Below are 18,572 nucleotides of genomic sequence, written 5' to 3' on the forward strand. Positions count from 1 at the left end.
TACACCTAAAAATGGCTAAGATGAAGCCAGGCATGGTGGCTCACACCTGTAATCCCAGCACTTTGGGAGGCCAAGGTGGGTGGATTTCTTGAGCTCAGAGTTCGAGACCAGCCTGGGCAACATGGTGAAATCCCATCTCAACAAAAAATACAAAAGTTAGCTGGGCATGGTGGCATGTGCCTGTAGACCTAGTTCCTCTGGTGGCTGAGGTGGGAGGATTGCTTAAGCCCCGGAGGTCAAGGCTGCAATGAGCCCTGATCGCGCCACTGCACTCCAGCCTAGGCAACAGAGTGAGACTCTGTCTCAAAAAATAAAATAAAATAAATGGTTAAGGTGGCAAGTTTTATGTCATATATCTTTTACCAAAATGAAACATTTTTTAAATTTAGTATTATCATCAGGTGAAAGATAAAAAATTTAAAGAGACTCTGAATATATCTGCAGGCACCTTCCCCCAACAGTCCACATAGCTTGGATCCATTTCCCACTTTATACCCTTAGCCTGGGATCCTAAGTGAACCTCACTTTGACTTCTCACCACACTTCACTATTGCCTCTCAACTCTCCTCTACACCCACATTCAGCAACAGCCAACTGGTGTGAACCAAACCCAATACACATCCTCACCTCTTTGCCTTGACTCATGTTCTTCCCCAGCTGCTTGTCTTATCTATCTAATCCTTCCATTTGTCTAAGTCCCTTTTCCTCCTCACAGTGGGATGGTCCTAGCCCACAGTGACATGCCTCCCAGCAGAGAGTGTCAGTACACCCCATTTGGCAATAGTTCCACATTCTAAAATATTTGATCACTTGTACTCCCAATTATTCCACAGACATTTATGGAACATCCACATGACAATGGGCTAGGCCTCTGAATCAAATGAATCTGCTTTTTCTCTCTCTCAGAGCCCCTTAAACATGTCACAAATGTATACTGCAGCTGTGTGGATGATGTTGTAGCAGTCTCTACTGTCATATTCCACACATGGACAGCAAGTTTTAAACCACTGAAATCAAGAATAGTATAATCTCAGGACTTGCCTAAAGTAATAGGATGTTTTGTTGTTGGTAGTAGTTTGTGTTTTTGTTTTTTTTTTTGAGATGGAATCTCCCTCTGTCACCCAGGCTGGAGTGCAGTAGCGCAATCTCAGCTCATTGCAACCTCTGCCTCCCAGGTTCAAGCAATTCCCCTGCCTCAGCCTCCTGAGTAGCTAGGATTACAGGAGTGCACCACCACACCCCACTAATTTTTTTGTATTTTTAGTAGAGATGGGGTTTCACCATGTTGGCCAGGCTGGGTCTTGAACTCCTGGCCTCAGGTGATCTGCCCACCTCAGCCTCCCAAAGTGCTGGGATTACAGGTGTGAACCACCACGTCTGGCCTGTTTTTCTCTACTAGCTGGGACTAAAGGCATGCACCACCATGTCAGGCTTATTTTATTTTTATTTTTTGTTGAGACAGAGTTTCCCTATATTGCTCAGGCTGTTGTAGTTTGTTTTTTGTACCAATTTTTTTTTGGAGATGGGGTCTTGCTCTGTTGCCCAGGCTGGAGTGCAGTGGCACAATCTTGGCTTACTGCAGCCTCTGCCTCCCTGGTTCAAGCAATTCTCCCACCTCAGCCTCCCGAGTAGCTGGGATTACAGAAGCATGCCACCACGCCAGACTAATTTTTGTATTTTGAGTAGAGACGGGGTTTCACCACGTTGGCCAGGCTGGTCTCAAACTCCTGACCTCAGGTGATCCACCCATCTCAGCCTCCCAAAGTGCTGGGATTACAGGTGTGAGCCACCGCGCCCAGCCTGTACCAATTTTTAAAAAGCAGTGGGCAGTACAAGAAACGTTTCAGGACTGAGTTCAATGGGGATTATGTAGTAGAAGATGACAGTTATGGAAGCTTCCATGATGACAGCTGTAGGGTTATTTGGTCATGAATGCCTATGATCAGAGCATGCAGAACATGTATTAGTTCAAAAAATCCCCCTTGAATATGATGTACCTAATAGGCATTTGTACAAACAAAAATCATTTTATTCACATGCCAGAACAGTGTTTGAGTAGACAGTTTTAAGGGAAATACAATCAATTTCTTGAACTCAGATTTGAATTTTAAAAAATTATATTCAAGCTCTAAGTATTTTACTTACAGAATTTTGCACGTGGCCCACTCCTTTCTGCACAAAGGTAAAATAATATCTTTATTTGCTTAATTCCCCATTGTTTTGTTGTTTCAACATGATTTTGTACCCTCAGTCATTTCAATGTTAGTCAAACGTTACATTTTCTTTCACTCTTACCCCTTTTTGAGCTTCATTTCCTCTCTTTATGTTCTCGAGTATAGCTTCGAGGTGTAGGGTATTCATTCCCAAGATCCACAACAATTACCTCCCTAGAAAATGTCACTCCTTTTAAAGGTCTTTTTTGGCTTTCAACAACTGAAGGAGTTCTAGTGACAGATATGTGTATTTTCTGCAAACCATCATCCTGCAAGAGAATCGGATAAACAATATAAACAAATAATCAATTTATGACAAGCCCTGCTTTTAAAATTACAGGTTATATGTACACTGTTAATAAGAAACAGAAAAAGCATTTCTAAATGATATAGAAAAGCAGCAATAATCCATCATGATCACATTTTCACATTTTTATGGTTATAAAAGCATACACTGACATATTCAAATAACATTTGGTGACATGTAATTCTCTCCATGAAGTGGTCAAACCCAAGAGCCACCAGGACCATCATTCTGTCATCGACCGGGCATGGCCATGGGGTGGGAGGGTATGTGAGTTGTTCCTGTCAGGGAGTCCAGACGCAGGGAGTCAAGAAGGCCCCAGCTGTGTTGTGTGCTGTTGTAGGACCCTGGAGCTAGCACAGGCGGCTACGGTCTGGGCCTAAGCTTGGCCACAGTGGAGAGGTAAACAATTCATCTCGTTTTCTCATTGGAAACAGGAGAGGGCTGGATCCCTAGGTGGTCTCTTAACAGCTCTAAGATTCTAGGATTTTGAGAAAACAAACTGAAGGGGAATTATTAAGAAAAACACAAATGTAAGAATGAAGACTAAGCAAGTTTCTAGACTTGGCATATGTAATGGTTTAGTAACTCGAACTGATAAGCAACCAGAATGGCTTAAATGACTGTGGGCATTGGACTCATTCTACCTACAAACCTAAGTTACATGCAACTCCATCTCCTATTATTATTATTATTATTATTATTTTTTGAGACGGAGTCTCGCTCTGTCACAAGGCTGGAGCGCAGTGGCGATCTTGGCTCACTGCAACCTCTGACTCCCGGGTCCAAGCAATTCTTCTGCCTCAGCCTCCCGAGTAGCTGGGACTATAGGTGGGTGCCACCACGCCCAGCTAATTTTTGTATTTTTAGTAGAGATGGGGTTTCACCATGTTGGCCAGGCTGGTCTCAATCTGCCCTCGTGATCCGCCCTCCTTGGCCTCCCAAAGTGCTGGGATTATAGGCGTGAGCCACCCACCTGGCCCTCCATCTCCTATTATTATACCTAGCTGAGGAATGTACCTTCTTTTCAATCAAACAAATTCTAAACTGCTCTTTGAGAGTAGAAAAACACATCACCTCTTCTTGACCAGTTTCTCCAGCATTCTCAGTCTCTTGCTTCTCATTTATTTGGTTCTCCTCTTCTGCCTCCATGTCTCTTCTGTTTTCTAAGGGTGTGGCCAACACTTCCTTACTCTGTCTCTGGACAAGAATGCCAGGCCTCATCGGCACATTCAAGTTCATGACTTGCATTAAGATCCTAGAAAATTAATCGGTAGAGTTTTAAACATTCATGCATTCTCATCCCCACTATCACACACAAAATGGCCTCTGCCACATCCTGCACCACACTCGCCTTTCATGGTCCTCTGGATTGCTTGTCACCACTTTGGCAGCTGCACAGCCTACACCTCCGTTTGCATCTGTACAAGGCACTTTCTTTGTCTCTTTACCTTTTCTGCCTTGGAAACTGAAAACAAACAAGCCACAAATTCAGAAAAGGAAGAATGGCCCTGATTTTAAAGTGTGGTATAGAAACTTCACTTTTAAACAGGATATCAGCATTTCTAAAATGCTGAAATGGAAAAGTAGATAATTATGGTATCATTACTTGTTCTGTTTTAAATTGTTTTACATTATTTCTAGATACATTTGCTAATGTGACTTGAAATCTGATCCCAATTATCAGCATGGATTTATACCATTTACATAAAAAAACCACCAATAAAAGGAAGATGCAAATGAGGCAAATTAGAAGGATGATGAAGAAAGTGATTGCTGTGGTTTCGAAGCTTATAGGTTTAGCTAGAAGACTCATCCACTCTCACAATCACAGACTGTCCAAATATTCTTTTCCAGCTCAATTTGAATGTAGTTCTCTTGTTCTTTAAGTTTTCTAGAAACAGAGGAATAAAAAGCTGTTTTCTTTGTTGTTCTTTTGGTCAGTTCAGCTTCATGAAAGATGCTCTGCTTGTTGCGGAGTTGACTCACACTGGCTAATTTCTCTCCATAACTGTGGTGGGGGCTGAGGTGGCCAGAGGGGGGGCTGAGGTGGCCAGAGGGGGGACTGAGTTGGGACACGTGTGATCACACAGCTCACCTCCCTCACCCCAAAAACTATCAGGACCCAGAGGAGAGAGGAATCAGAACAGCTGGAGCTGAGCCCAGCTCCCCATTCTTCTCTCGTCAGTGACATCATAGAATCATGGAGCCCTTGAGTTAGAGAGACCAGAGAGCCAATCCAACCCAGTCCATCACCTGGAGGCTGGAGAACCACGAGGCTGTTGCCTGTTCGTCCCCCTCTTCTGAGAGGTCCAGGTTAGAGGCCATTTGAAACTGTCTTGACCATTCTTTGGGCAAGAATTTTCTCCCTACTCTCCAAACACCACCTTTCCTTTCCTAACCTGAGCCTGTTTCTTTTATTGCTTCTTTCACAGACCATGAACAATTGGTCTACTTCCTTCTTATGAAATCCCTCTCTATAGCCCTGAGCTCAGGGCTTCACTGTGGAATTCTACCAAACATTTAACAAAGAACTAACACCAATCTTTCTCAAACCTTTCAAAAAATTAAAGAGGGAACACTTACTAATCATTCTATGTAGCTGGCATTACCCTGATACCAAAGCCACTACAAAAAAAGAAAGCTATAGACCAATATCCTTTATGAATATTGATGCACAAGTCTTCAACAAAGTACTAGGATACCAAATTCAGCAACATATTAAAAGGATGATACACCATCACCAAGTGGGACTTATTCCTGGAATGCAAAGATGGTTTAGTACACAAAAATCAACCAATGTAAAACATCACATTAACAGAATGAAGATTAAAAATAAACAAATTATCATCTCAACTGATGCAGAAAAAGCACTTGACAAAATTTAACACACTTTCATGCTAAAACCACTCAACAAATGAGAAATAGAAGTAAACTACCTCAACATAATAAAAGCCATATGTGAAAACCCTACAACTATCATCATATTCAATGGTGAGAAAATATTTGTAAATCACATAATCTGTTAATGGACTGATATCCAGAATATATAAAGAACTCCTACAACTCAACAACAACAAACCCAATTTTGAAACAGGCAAAGGATTTCAAGACATTTCTCCAAAGAAGATATACAAATGATCAATAAGCACATGAAAAAAAAGATCAACATCACTAATCATTAGGGAAGTGCAAATCAAAATCACAATGTGTTACCACCTCATACCCAATAGGGGGGTTATTACTTTAGAAAGAAAAAAAGTATTGGTGAGGATATGGAGAAATTGGAACGCTTGTGCATTGTTGGTGGGAATGTAAAATGGGTACAGTCACTGTAGAAAACAGTATAGCAGTTCCTCAGAAAATTAAGTAAAGAATTACTATATGATGCAGTAATTCCATTTCTGGGTGTATACACAAAGAATTGCAAGCAGAGATTCAAACAGATATTTGTACACCCTTGCTCATGGCAGAATTACTCAAAATAGCCAAAAGGTGGAAAAACCCAAAATGTCCATTGAAGGATGGATAGATAAAATGTGGTGGCCGGGCGTGGTGGCTCACGCCTGTAATCCCAGCACTTTGGGAGGCCAAAGCGGGTGGATCACCTGAGGTCAGGAGTTCAAGACCAGCCTGGTCTCTACTAAAAATACAAAAACTAGCTGGGCATGGTGGCGGGCGCCTGTAATCCTAGCTACTTGGGAGGCTGAGGCAGGAAAATCGCTTGAACCTGGGAGGCAGAGGTTACAGTGAGCCGAGATCGTGCCACTGCACTCTAGCCTGGGTGACAGAGTGGGACTCCATCTGAAAAAAAAAAAAAAAAAGTGGTATATACACTCAATGGAATACTATTCAGCTTTAAAAGGAATGAAATTCTGGGCTGGGCAGTGGCTCACGCCTATTTAATCCCAGCACTTTGGGAGGCTGAGGCGGGTGGATCACCTGAGGGGAGTTCTAGACCAGCCTGGCCAACATGGTGAAACCCCATCTCTACTAAAAATACAAAAATTAGCCAGGCGTGGGGGCAGGTGCCTGTAATCCCAGCTACTTGGGGGGCCAAGGCAGGAGAATTGCTTGAACCCGGGAGGCGGAGGTCACAGTCAGCCAAGATTGCACCATAGCACTCTCCAGCCTGGAGAACAAGAGCAGGACTTCATCTCAAAAAAAAAAAAGGAATGACATTCTGATACATGTTACAAACTTGGAAGAATTTTGAAGGCATTATGCTAAGTAAAGTAAGCCAGACACAATAGGTCACATGTCGTATGATTCCACTTCTATGAGGTACCTGAAATAGTCAAATTCATAGACACAGAAAGCAGAATCATGGTTAGCAGGTACTGCAGGGAAGAAGAAATGGGAAATCAGTGTTTAATGGCCGTAGAGTTTCAATTTAGAATTATGAAAAAGTTCTGGAGGTGGACAGTGGTGATGGTAGCACAATAATGTGAACATACTTAATACCACTGAACTGCACACTTAAAAATGGTTGAAATGGTAAATGTTATGTTATGTATATTTTATCCCAATTTTAAAAATTATTTATGGAACAAAGAAAAGGGAATTTGTCTGTAAAGTAGCCAGGTAAACAGCAGGCATTGCAAAACCAAAACCACCAGCATATACAGATTTTATTTCAATCTCCACCCTTTGTTCAATTTGTTTCCCCACTGTAAATGTTCTACCCCTACCTCAGCCCTTTACTCGTCCCACCTCTCAATCCTTTTAAGACTTAGTTCTTGGCCGGGTGTGGTGGCTCACGCCTGTAATCCCAGCACTTTGGGAGGCCAAAGTGGGCGCATCATTTGAGCAGGAGTTTGAGACCAGCCTGGCCATCATGGCGAAACCCCGTCTCAACTAAAAATACAAAAATTAGCCAGCATGGTGGTGCGTACCTGTAATCCCAGCTACCTGGGAGGCTGAGACAGGAGAATTGCTTGAACTGGGAAGGCAGAAGTTGCAGTGAGCTGAGATCGTGCCACTGCACTCCAGCCTAGGCAACAGAGTGAGACTCCATCTTGAAAAAAGAAAAAAAAAAAAGGCTGGGTGCAGTGGCTCACGCCTGTAATCCCAGCGCTCTGGGAGGCCGAGGCAGGAGAATCACAAGGTCAGGAGATTGAGGCCATCCTGGCTAACATGGTGAAACCCCATCTCTACTAAAAATACAAAAAATTAGCCGGGTGTGGTGGCATGTGTCTGTAGTCCCAGCTACTTGGGAGGCTGAAGCAGGAGAATTGCTTGAACCCAGGAGGTGGAGGTTGCGGTGAGCTGAGATTGCACCACTGCACTCCAGCCTGGCAACAGAGTGAGACCCCGTCTCAAAAAAAAAAAAAAAAAAAAAAAAAGACTTGGTTCTGGGATTCTCTTCCATTATGCAATCACCATCCATTGGGCTTCCTTTTGAAATCAGCCCAATTGTCCCATAAAACTAATATGTATAGTTTGCTGAATAAACATAGAAATGGACTCTCCCCTGGTCTTAAAACTTGAAACTATCTCATCAGAGTTTCTTCCTCAGGAAACTGACCCCCAGGCAAGGAACTGAAACCCATCAGATCACTACCTCCAGACAATGAGACACCAGACTCCCCATCCTGACTGCTTCCTTACCCCTCCCTACTTCCTGTTTTTCCGCGTTCCCCACTATGTAAATCCCTCAATCTTAATCGACTGGGGAGACAGATTTGAGCCTTCATCTCCTGTTCACCTCAGCTGCACCACCAGATTAAAGCCTAAGCCTTCTTCCCTGGCAATACTCGTTGTCTCAGTGATTGGCTTTCTGAGCAGCCAGCAGCAAGACCTAGACAGAACCCCTGGTGTTTCAGTGACACTTCCAATCGTGCTTTTTCTGAGTTCTCACTTGATACAGAAAACACCTTGTCACTTACGTATATCCCAACCCCTTGCCCTATCCAGCTCCAGTCCCAGGCATGCTGGGAAGTGACAGGGTCTTTCATAGTCTTTGTAATTTCTCACCTCCTACCCCCAAGGTCTTTCATAGTCTTTGTAATTTCTCACCTCCTATCCTACACTGATTTTTATTCCCTCGTTAACAAAACCTGTTTTCTAACTCTTCACAACAAGAATGCCTGATGGTCACTCTCATGGGTATCTGGACCTTAATGTGGGCCTAAGGTTAAAGTAAGACAGTCTGGGTAGAATTTCAGGCACCACCCAGAAGATGGGGGAGCAGGAGTTCTCTTTGGAGCAAGGGGGGCTTTTCTTGTGCTCCTGGCATCTGCCATGTTGGGGTCAGATATTGCCTCTTCCATACAGAATAAGCAGTCCTGCCCTACTGCCTACATCCTGCCTGCAGACTTCCTTGCTATGGTGGCCAGAGGGTGTGCACTCGTGGTGACAGGGTCTGCAGCAACTTGGGCTCCAGATGGTCCAGGGCATATGTGAATCCCCAACCACCTCCCTAAGGCCTTGATCCGTGTGATCTGTTGAAATCCTGTGACAAAAACATGATCCAGGAATTACAGGATGAGTGAGGACACTCAAAGGACTCCATCACAGCTGCCTGAATTTGGAAACTAGGGGCAGTGGACACAGGACTCAGGCCTGGCTGATCAGGATAGTCCACAGTTCAAGGGTCAACATGTGATCTAAATCAGCTTAATTAACCTCAGTGTTAAGATATTTGCAGGAACTTCCAGCATGGAAGAAAGCAGGGCTGAGAGTACGGAGAGAGACAGATTAAAAAGAGCTCTGCTTGATCTAGCTATGCCTGAAGGCTTGACTTACAGTGTGGACAGGAAGCTGGACTTTCAGCTGTGTGAGTCCATGCCTTTCCTTTTTGGCTTAAGCTGGTTTAATTGGGGTTCATGGATGTTGCACCCCAAGATTCCTGACCAACACAGCGTTGCAATGAGCATCACACTGCCTCCTTTTCTGAGCCTTGATACAAGAGGCATAGCACCCATCTGCCATTTCCTGATCTGACTTCTTGAGCATTAAATAGGTTCCCTCCAGGCCAGGCACAGTGGCTCACACCTGTTAATCCCAGCACTTTGGGAGGCTGAGGCAGGTGGATCACTTGAGTCCAGGAGTTCGAGACCAGCCTGGCCAACATGGTAAAACCCCGTCTCTACTAAAAATACAAAAATTAGCCAGGCGTGGTGGCATGGGCCTGTAAACCCAGCTACTTGGGAGGCTGAGGCAGGAGACTCGCTTGAACCCAGGAGGCGGAGGGGAGGTTGCAGTGAGCCAAGATCACGCCACTGCACTCCAGCCTGGGCGACAGAGTGAGACTTCATCTCAAATCAATCGATCAGTCAATCAATCAAATATTTGAGGGATCTGGTCAACTGGTGCTACTCTAAGTGTGATCTATAGACTGGTGTAGTCCCTAAATTGTCATTGGTCTGCAACAAAGCAGAGAAATGGAGACTAAATACCTAGAATCTTTTTGTTGTTGTGGTTGTTTTTGAGACAGGGTCTCACTTTGTCACCCAGGCTGTAGTGGCGTGATCTTGGTTCATTGCAGTCTCTACCTCCTGGGCTCAAGCAATCCTCCTGCCTTAGCTCCCCAAGTAGATAGAATTACAGGTGCATGCCACCATGCCCATTAACTTTTTGTATTTTTTTGTAGAGACGAGGTCTCACCATGTTGCCCATGCTGGTCTCAAACCCCTGAGCTCAAGCGATCTGCCCGCCTTGGCCTCTGAAAGTGCTAGGATTACAGGCATGAGCCACCATGCCCGGCCAATTATTTTCTTATTGTTGGACAACTTACTGCTTTTATTAGTAGCATTGATGGACATATTTGTACATATACATGTGAGTACAACTCTGATATTAAAATATTAATGTTTTATTTTCAAAGTTTATTGCCTCTGGCTCTTTATCTTTTATTCTAAATCTCATCCATTTTGTTTCATTGGTTTTTTTGGCTCCAAATAGCTTATGTTTTGATTTTTGTTTTCTTTTTTAAAAGAGACAGGGTTTTGCCATGTTGCCCAGGGTGGTCTTGAACTCCTGGGCTCAAGTGATCCGCCTGCCTCAGCCTCCCAAAGTGCCAGGATTATAGGCATGAGCCACAGAACCCAGCTGATTATTTTAACTTCTATTCATTCCCTTTTCTTCAATATGTTTTTACTTAATTTCTTGAGACTGGGTCTTGCTCTGTTGCCTGGACTAGAGTACAGTAGTGCAATCATAGCTCACTGCAGCCTTAACCTTCCAGGGTCAAGTGATCCTCCCACCTCAGCCTCCCAAGTAGCTGGAACTACAGGCACATGCCACCATGCCTGGCTAATGTTTTAATTTTTTTGTAGAGACACGGTCTGGTTATGTTGCCCTGGCTGGTCTCGAACTCCTGGGCTCAGGCAGTCCTCCCACTTGGCCTCCTAAAGTGCTGGGATTACAGGTGTGAACCACCACGCCCAGCCTTATTTCTAATTCTTGAAATTCTGTCTCCTCTTAACCTTTAAGAAAAAAGCAATGTTCTGCTTTAGGTCTAAAAACTGCTAAAAAAAAAACACCTTGATTTCTGGGGCCGGGCACGGTGGCTCACACCTGTAATCCCAGCATTTTGGGAGGCCGAGGCGGGTGGATAACGAGGTCAGGAGATTGAGACCATCCTGGCTAATACGGTGAAACCCCATCTCTACTAAAAATACAAAAAATCAGCCGGGCGTGGTGGCGGGTGCCTATAGTCCCAGCTACTCGGGAGGCTGAGTCAGGAGAATGGCGTGAACGCAGGAGGCGGAGCTTGCAGTGAGCAAGCTCACTGCAGTGAGATCGCACCACTGCACTCCAGCCTGGGGGACAGAGCCAGACTCCGTCTCAAAAACAAACAAAGGAAAAAAAACCTTGATTTCTTTATAATTCATCTAATTAGCTTGCAAAAGGGAGATAATATAATAAATCACATTTATTTGAAGAGCCCAACAACTGTTCTGGCTTTTTGGGGGGATGTGGAGGTGAGGATTAAAAAAATCAAAAGAGAAAAAAAATTCATTGGTGATGAGACTGAAATTGTTAAAATAGTAGAAACATTTCATAAACAATTAATGGGAAATAAAGCATATTTTCTGACTCAAAGCAATCTTCTCAAGCCTAGAAATTAGTTTCTCTTGTAGATGTCAAAGTCTTTCTTAATCACAGGAGTCTTTATTTCTCTTTGTTGAATTAAAAGAAACCCCTGAATCACAAATTTGTCATTTGAGCAACTTATTTTTATTGGGAACTTGCTTAAATATGATTAGTCAAACACTTTAAACTTTTCTGTTTCTTTTTTCTTTTTTTTTTTGAGACAGTCTCACTGTGTTGCCCAGGCTGGAGTGCAGTGGTGTGATCTCAGCTCACTGCAACCTCTGCCTCCCAGGTTCAAGCGATTCTCCTGCCTCAGCCTCCCAAGTAGCTGAGATTACAGGCATGCACGACCACACCCAGCTAATTTTTGTATTTTTTTTTTTTTTTTTTTTTAGTAGAGATGGGGTTTCACCATGTTGGTCAGACTGGTCTCGAACTCCTGACCTCAAGTGATCTGCCTACCTTGGACTCCCAAAGTACTGGGATCATAGGCATAAGCCACCTAGCCCAGCCTTTTCTGTTTCTTTTTAAGCACACAGTAAATATGTTCATGGCCCATGATTGGTAACCTAGTGCTCTTCCTCTCTGTAAAGATTTTGGTAACTGTTGCACAAAAGCAGACTTAAAACAATTTTTTAGGATGTTTTTGGATTTACAGGAAAGCTGAGAAGACAGTACAGAGGGTTCTCATATACCTCACACCCAGTTTCCCCTATTATTAATATCTTAAATCAGTGTGATCTATTTGTTATGATTTATGAACCAATACTGATAAATTATTATTAACTAAAGCCCATGGTTGATTCAGATTCTCTTAGTTCTTACCTAATGTCTTTTTTGGGTCCAGGACCCCATTCAGGACACTATATTACAATTAAATCATGTCTCCTTAGGCTCCTCTTGGCTGTGACAATTTCTCAAACTTTCCTTGTTTTTGATGACCTTGACAGCTTTGTAAAGCACTGATCAAGTATACTGTAGGATGATCCACTACTGGAATTTGAACTTTTGAATTCTAAATTTTTTTTTTTTTTTGAGACAGAATTTCGCTCTTATCGCCCAGGCTGGAGTGCAATGGCATGATCTTGGCTCACTGCAACCTCCACCTCCCAGGTTCAATCGATTCTCCTGCCTCAGCCTCCCGAGTGGATTACAGGCGCTCGCCACCACGCCCAATTAATTTTTGTATTATTAGTAGAGACGGGATTTCACCATGTTAGCCAGGATGGTCTTGAACTCCTGACCTCAAGTGATCCACCCACCTTGGCCTCCTAAAGTGCTGGGATTACAGGCGTGAGCCACCGCGCCTAGCCAAATACTAAATTTTATCTGAAGTAAAGGAAGACATATATTTTCTTTTTTTTCTTTTTTTTTTGAGACGGAGCGTTGCTCTGTCAGCCAGGCTGGAATGTAGTGGCACGATCTCAGCTCACTGCAACCTCTGCCTCCCAGGTTCAAGAGATTCTCCTGCAGCCTCCTGAGTAGCTGGGATTACAGGTGTGCACCACCATGCCCAGCTAATTTTTATATTTTTAGTGGAGACAGGGTTTCACCATGTTGGCCTGGCTGGTCTTGAACTCCTGACCTCAGGTGATCTGCCCACCTCGGCCTCCCAAAGTGCTGCGATTACAGGCGTGAGCCACCGCGCCCAGTTTATACATTTTAAATTTCACATCTTTGGCCAGGTGCAGTGGCTCACACCTGTAATCCCAGCACTTTGGGAGTTCGAGGTGGGTGAATCATGAGGTCAAGAGATTGAGACCATCCTGGCTAACATGGTGAAACCCAGTCTCTACTAAAAATACAAAACAAATTAGCCAGGCGTGGTGGCGGGCGCCTGTAGTCCCAGCTACTCAGGAGGCTGAGGCAGGAGAGTGGCATGAACCTGGGAGGAGGAGCTTGCAGTGAGCTGAAATCGCACCACTGCACTCCAGCCTGGGTGACTAAGCGAGACTCCGTCTCAAAAAAATAAATAAATAAATTTCACATCTTTATCCTTCTACTATTGATTTACTGAAACATTTTAAATTGTCTTCCTCCTCTCTGTCCTCACTTCTATTTTCCCTTCATTTATAATGATGCTTGGTAATTTTTTTTTTTTTTTTTTTGGAGACGGAGTTTCGCTCTTGTTGCCCAGGCTGGAATGCAATGGCACGATCTCGGCTCACCGCAACCTCTGCCTCCCAGGTTCAAGCAATTCTCCTGCCTCAGCCTCCCAAGTAGCTGGGATTACAGGCGTGCACCACCACGCCCGGCTAATTTTGTATTTTTAGTAGAGTCAGGGTTTCTCCATGTTGAGGCTGGTCTCGAATGTCTGACCTCAGGTGATCTGCCCACCTCGGCCTCCCAAAGTACTGGGATTATAGGCATGAGCCACCGTGCCCGGCTTTTTTTTTTTTTTTTTTTTTTTTTTTTGGTGAGAAGGAGATTTACTCTTGTTGCCCAGGCTGGAGTGCAATGGCACGATCTCGGGTCACCGCATCCTCCTCCTCCCAGGTTCAAGCGATTCTCTTGCCTCAGCCTCCTGAGTAGCTGGGATTACAGACGTGTCACCACGCCCGGCTAATTTTGTATTTTTAGTAGAGATGGGGTTTCACCATGTTGCCCAGGCTGATCTCGAACTCCTGACCTCAGGTAATCCGCCCACCTCGGCCTCCCAAACTGCTGGGATTACAGGCATGAGCCACCGCGCCCGACATGCTTGGTAATATTTAGTAAACAGCACAGTCAGGCTACCAGGTAGCTTTAAGGAGAGAGTCCACTCCACAAACCGGTGTTGGCAGGATCCCCGTCCTGCATTTCCTAACCCACTCTTTGTTCTACCCCCAGCCTTTAAAGTATGGCCTTCTGAAAGCCTGACCCTGGGAGACCTGGGAGCCTCAACCTTGTGCAGACTCCAAATGAGACTCACCATGATGCGCCAGAAATCTCACACCTCTAATCCACAAAAGGGAGAAGCTTCATGGTTTAAATACCATTGTCTCCAAGAGACTGAAATCACTGGATATGCGGCAAACCAGGGCAGTGTGGCCTTTGCCACAATGTACCTGGACTGAATTTGTGGAGATCAATTTGGTGTTGGACTTTGTGATGGTTTTAATTATTTAATATTCCTCCCTTCCCTTGAGCGTGGACTGGATTTATAGTAGTAAATCTCTTCTAATGACTGAAATGAAGCAAAAGTGAGGGTCTGTGAGTTCCGAGAGTGGGTCATAAAACACATGTGGCTTCCTCCTTGCCTTTTCTCTCAGGTCACCTGCTCTGGGAGAAGCCAGTTGCCATGTTGTGAGGACACTCAAGCAGCCCATGGAATGACTCACATGCTGAAGAACTGAGCCCTCCCTGCTTCCAACAGCCAGGGAGGAACTAGGGCTTCTTGCCAATAACCATGTGAAGAAGCTTGGAAATGGATTCTCCCCCAAATGAGTCTTCAGATTACTGTAGACTAACATCTTGACTGCAACCTCTAGAAAGACCCTGAGCCAGGATCACCAAGCTCACAGAAGCTAAGAGTTAATAAATGTTTGAATTAAGCTGCTAAGTTTTGGAGTCACTTGTTATGCAGCAATAGGTATCTAGTATAGCCTGTATTTATATATTTTGATTTTCTGTATATTATAATGTTTTGACATCTTTTTTTTTTTTTTTTTTTTTTTGAGACGGAGTCTTGCTCTGTCACCCAGGCTAGAGTGCAGTGGTGCAATCTCAGCTCACTGCAACCTCCATCTCCTGGGTTCAAGCGATTCTCCTGCCTCAGCCTCCCAAGTAGCTGGGATTACAGGCACCTGCCATCACACCCGGCTAATTTTTGTATTTTTAGTAGAGACGGGGTTTCACCATCTTGGCCAGGCTGGTCTTGAACTCCTGACCTTGTGATCCTCCTGCCTCGGCCTCCCAAAGTGCTGGGATTACCGGCGTGAGCCACTGCACCCAGCCTGTTTTGACATGTTAAAAACCTTTCTAGCTGAGGCTGCCCCTCCTGGGACCAGCCAATTCTTAGTGAAAGCAAAGGGTGCAGCCTGTGGCATCCCTTTGATATGAAACTAACCAATCCAGAGCCAAGTCTCCTCCATCTGGCCAGCACACCCCAGGAGACAATATTCCTCTGCCTCCAGCATCCCCAGGCCAAGCAGAGTCCTGAAACTATTCAAAGTAGCCCATCCTGAGATGTTTAGCTTGCCCTCCCTTGCCTTTTCCTCATAAACTCCAACAAAAGCGATGACCTATTCTCTCCTCTAGTTCTTGCCCCCTCTACCTCCTGCTCCATGCTGTGGGGCTTTCCTACTGGCCCTATGTGGTGTGCAGGGCCTCTTGTTTCTAGGGCCTGTGAGGACAGTCAGCTTTGTTTTCCTGAGCCTCTCATGTCTACTCTTGTAGCTGCATCTGACTGACTATACGTGGGCATAAAGGAGCATGTGGAGGAGGACCGATGTGGATCTTACAGCAGGCCCCAAGGTGTCTCAGTGTTTCTGTCCAGGAGGCCCATTTTCCTTCTCAACATCACAGGATGATCCTCTTAGTGCAGGACTCACTGTGGCTCTCACTCCTCTTATTATAAAGATCAAGAAGGTACCTTCAAGAGCTAGGCTTCCCATGAAGGGGAGTTTATACAGTTTAACGCCACCTACACTCTTGCTGGAGGTACTCTTAGTGTTGGGAGCAATCCTGGATAGCCAAGACCTCACTAGAATCTAAAAGAAAATGTAAGGCCAGGTGCACCTCCATCCCAGGAGTCCTAGATCCCTGGGGCACAGAACTTGGATCAGAGGAATGTGGCTGAGTTTTAGTTTACTGACTCTTGGCCTAAGGGAGAACTGAGATCTAACCCCAAAGGACAACTTCACCAACCCTCAGCACCTGGCCCTACAGAGAATATCCATGACTTGCTATAGTATTCTTCCATCAACCATTCTGGGATCTTTGCAGACCCAGTATTACGCAACATGACCATAACACCTACCTAGTCCCGGGAAAGGCCATTTCCAGCGCACGGACAAGAACTAGACTAAGGCCTTTCCTCTGTTGACTCAAATCTGCCTTCATGAAAATTACTTTGAGATGCCTCTTTTGGGCTCCCCCATCAAGAAACCCGGTATCAACTAGGTGCGGTGGCTCATGCCTGTAATCCCAGCACTTTGGGAGGCCAAGGTGGGTGGATCGCCTGAGGTCAGGAGTTCGAGACCAGCCTGACCAACATGGAGAATCCCATCTTTACTAAAAAAATACAAAATTAGCCAGGCGTGGTGGTGCATGCCTGTAATCCCAGCTACTTGTGAGGCTGAGGCAGGAGAATCGCTTGAACCTGGGAGGCAGAGGTTGCGGTGAGCCAAGATCGTGCCACTGCATTCCAGCCTGGGCAACAGAGCGAGACTGTCTCAAAAAAAAAAAAAAAAAAAAAAAAAAAAAAAAAGGCACCCAACATCTAGAAAGGGAACTTGGCCCAGAAAGTCCACAGCATCCCTATTTTCAGTTGCACACTCTCTACCTTGGACCAAGACAGCCTTGCAAGTGCTGAGATACAGACAAGGGCCAAAAGTTTTTCTGACTTTAGCTCTGGAATAAACCTTGACGTTGCACTTTTATAAACACCCCGGGCAGCTGTGGAATAGAACTAAGGTCTGCAGGAGGCCTTATTACAGCATCCAAGACTATGAAGCTATAACAGGACACATCTATGGCCCTGAAACACCCTTCCTCCTACATATTGGTTAACTTCCACTACGGAGAAAACCACACTCACTCTCCCGACTCTAATCCCCCGCAAAAAAGTTATTCTTGTTGAATACAGATACACAAGCCATGCTTGATGTCAGAGGGGAGATATTTTTTGGTCTCCATGGTTAGGCTTCATATCTGAAGCAATGTTTGTGAATTTCACCCTGCCCTTGAAGCTCATCTGCGCTCATGTTTGTACCAGGAGGTTAGACAGATTGTGGAGGACTTCTTGTTTGTTTTGAAGACTTTATTTCTCTAGAGCAGTTTTAGGTTTGTAGCAGAATTTAGCAGAAGATACAGAGTTTTCCCATAGACCTCCTGCCCCAACACAGGCATAACCTCCCGATTATCAACATCCCCGTCTCTACTGAAAATACAAAAATTAGCGGGGTGTGATGTTGTGCACCTGTAATCCCAGATACTCAGGAGGCTAAGGCAGGAGAATCGCTTAAACCTGGAAGACGGAGGTTGCAGTGAGCCGAGATTGTGCCATTAGCACTCCAGCCTGGGTGACAAGGCAAGGCTCCGTCTCAAAAAAAAAAAAAGACAAGCTAAACACTATTCATATACAAAGGACATGTACTCAGAATATATAAAGAACTCTTGTAAATCAATAAGACAATAGAAAATGGGCAAAAGTCTTGAACAGGCACTTCACGCAAGAGGATATCCAAATGAGTAATAAACATTAGTGTCAGATTTTAAAATTAGTTAAAAAAAACTATCCTCTATTTCCAAAACAAGTAAAACAATAAAAATAATTTTATTAAAATATTCCTTTCCAGGCCAGGTGCAGTGGCTGATGCCTGTTATCCCAGCACTTTGGGAGGCTGAGGCAGGTAGATCACCTGAGGTCAGGATTTCGAGACCAGCCTGGCCAACATGGTGAAACCCCATCTCTACTAAAAATATAAAAATTTGCTGGGTGTGGTGGCAGGCACCTGTAATCCCAGCTACTCAGGAGGCTGAGGCAGGAGAATTGCTTGAAGCCAGGGGGTGGAGGTTGCAGTAAGCCGAGATGGCACCATTGCACCCCAGCTTGGGCAACAAGAGCGAAACTCCATCTAAAAAATATATATATTATATATTTGAATATATTATATATATATAAAATACATACATTTAAATATACATATTCCATATATACACATATACATTCCATATATATTCCATATATACACATATATTCCATATATATATTCCATATATATTCCATATATATATATTCCATATATACATTCCATATATATTCCATATATATATTCCATATATATTCCATATATATATATTCCATATATATA

The 18,572-nt window shown here is 44.2% G+C and overlaps 1 protein-coding gene and 1 long non-coding RNA gene across 11 annotated transcripts in view; one reads left to right on the forward strand and one right to left on the reverse strand.

Annotated features, from left to right (window-relative positions):
* Positions 1-2,007: 2,007 nt before the first annotated feature.
* C12H2orf74 (chromosome 12 C2orf74 homolog) overlaps positions 2,008-18,572 on the reverse strand; it is a 35,858-nt gene continuing 19,293 nt past the window's right edge. For 3 of the 10 annotated variants that reach the window (XM_063648709.1, XM_054475049.2, XM_054475053.2), the window contains 3 exons: positions 3,872-3,985; positions 3,595-3,775; positions 2,008-2,482 (listed from right to left, as the gene is read on the reverse strand). In XM_063648709.1, the coding sequence (XP_063504779.1) occupies positions 2,309-2,482; positions 3,595-3,775; positions 3,872-3,985 (469 nt within the window). In that variant the 3' untranslated portion in view covers positions 2,008-2,308. Of the gene's footprint in view, positions 2,483-3,594; positions 3,776-3,871; positions 3,986-4,217; positions 4,705-7,412; positions 7,508-18,572 lie in introns of those variants that run through there. The other 7 variants (XM_054475048.1, XM_054475051.2, XM_063648712.1 and 4 more) reach the window with 7 other exon arrangements.
* LOC129030127 (uncharacterized) lies at positions 4,707-15,097 on the forward strand. The gene is made up of 2 exons (XR_008500561.2): positions 4,707-4,833; positions 14,386-15,097. It is a non-coding gene; the product is annotated as an uncharacterized LOC129030127 (long non-coding RNA).

This window comes from Pongo pygmaeus, chromosome 12 (assembly GCF_028885625.2).
Source record: "Pongo pygmaeus isolate AG05252 chromosome 12, NHGRI_mPonPyg2-v2.0_pri, whole genome shotgun sequence".
Classification (NCBI taxonomy): Eukaryota; Metazoa; Chordata; class Mammalia; order Primates; family Hominidae; genus Pongo; species Pongo pygmaeus.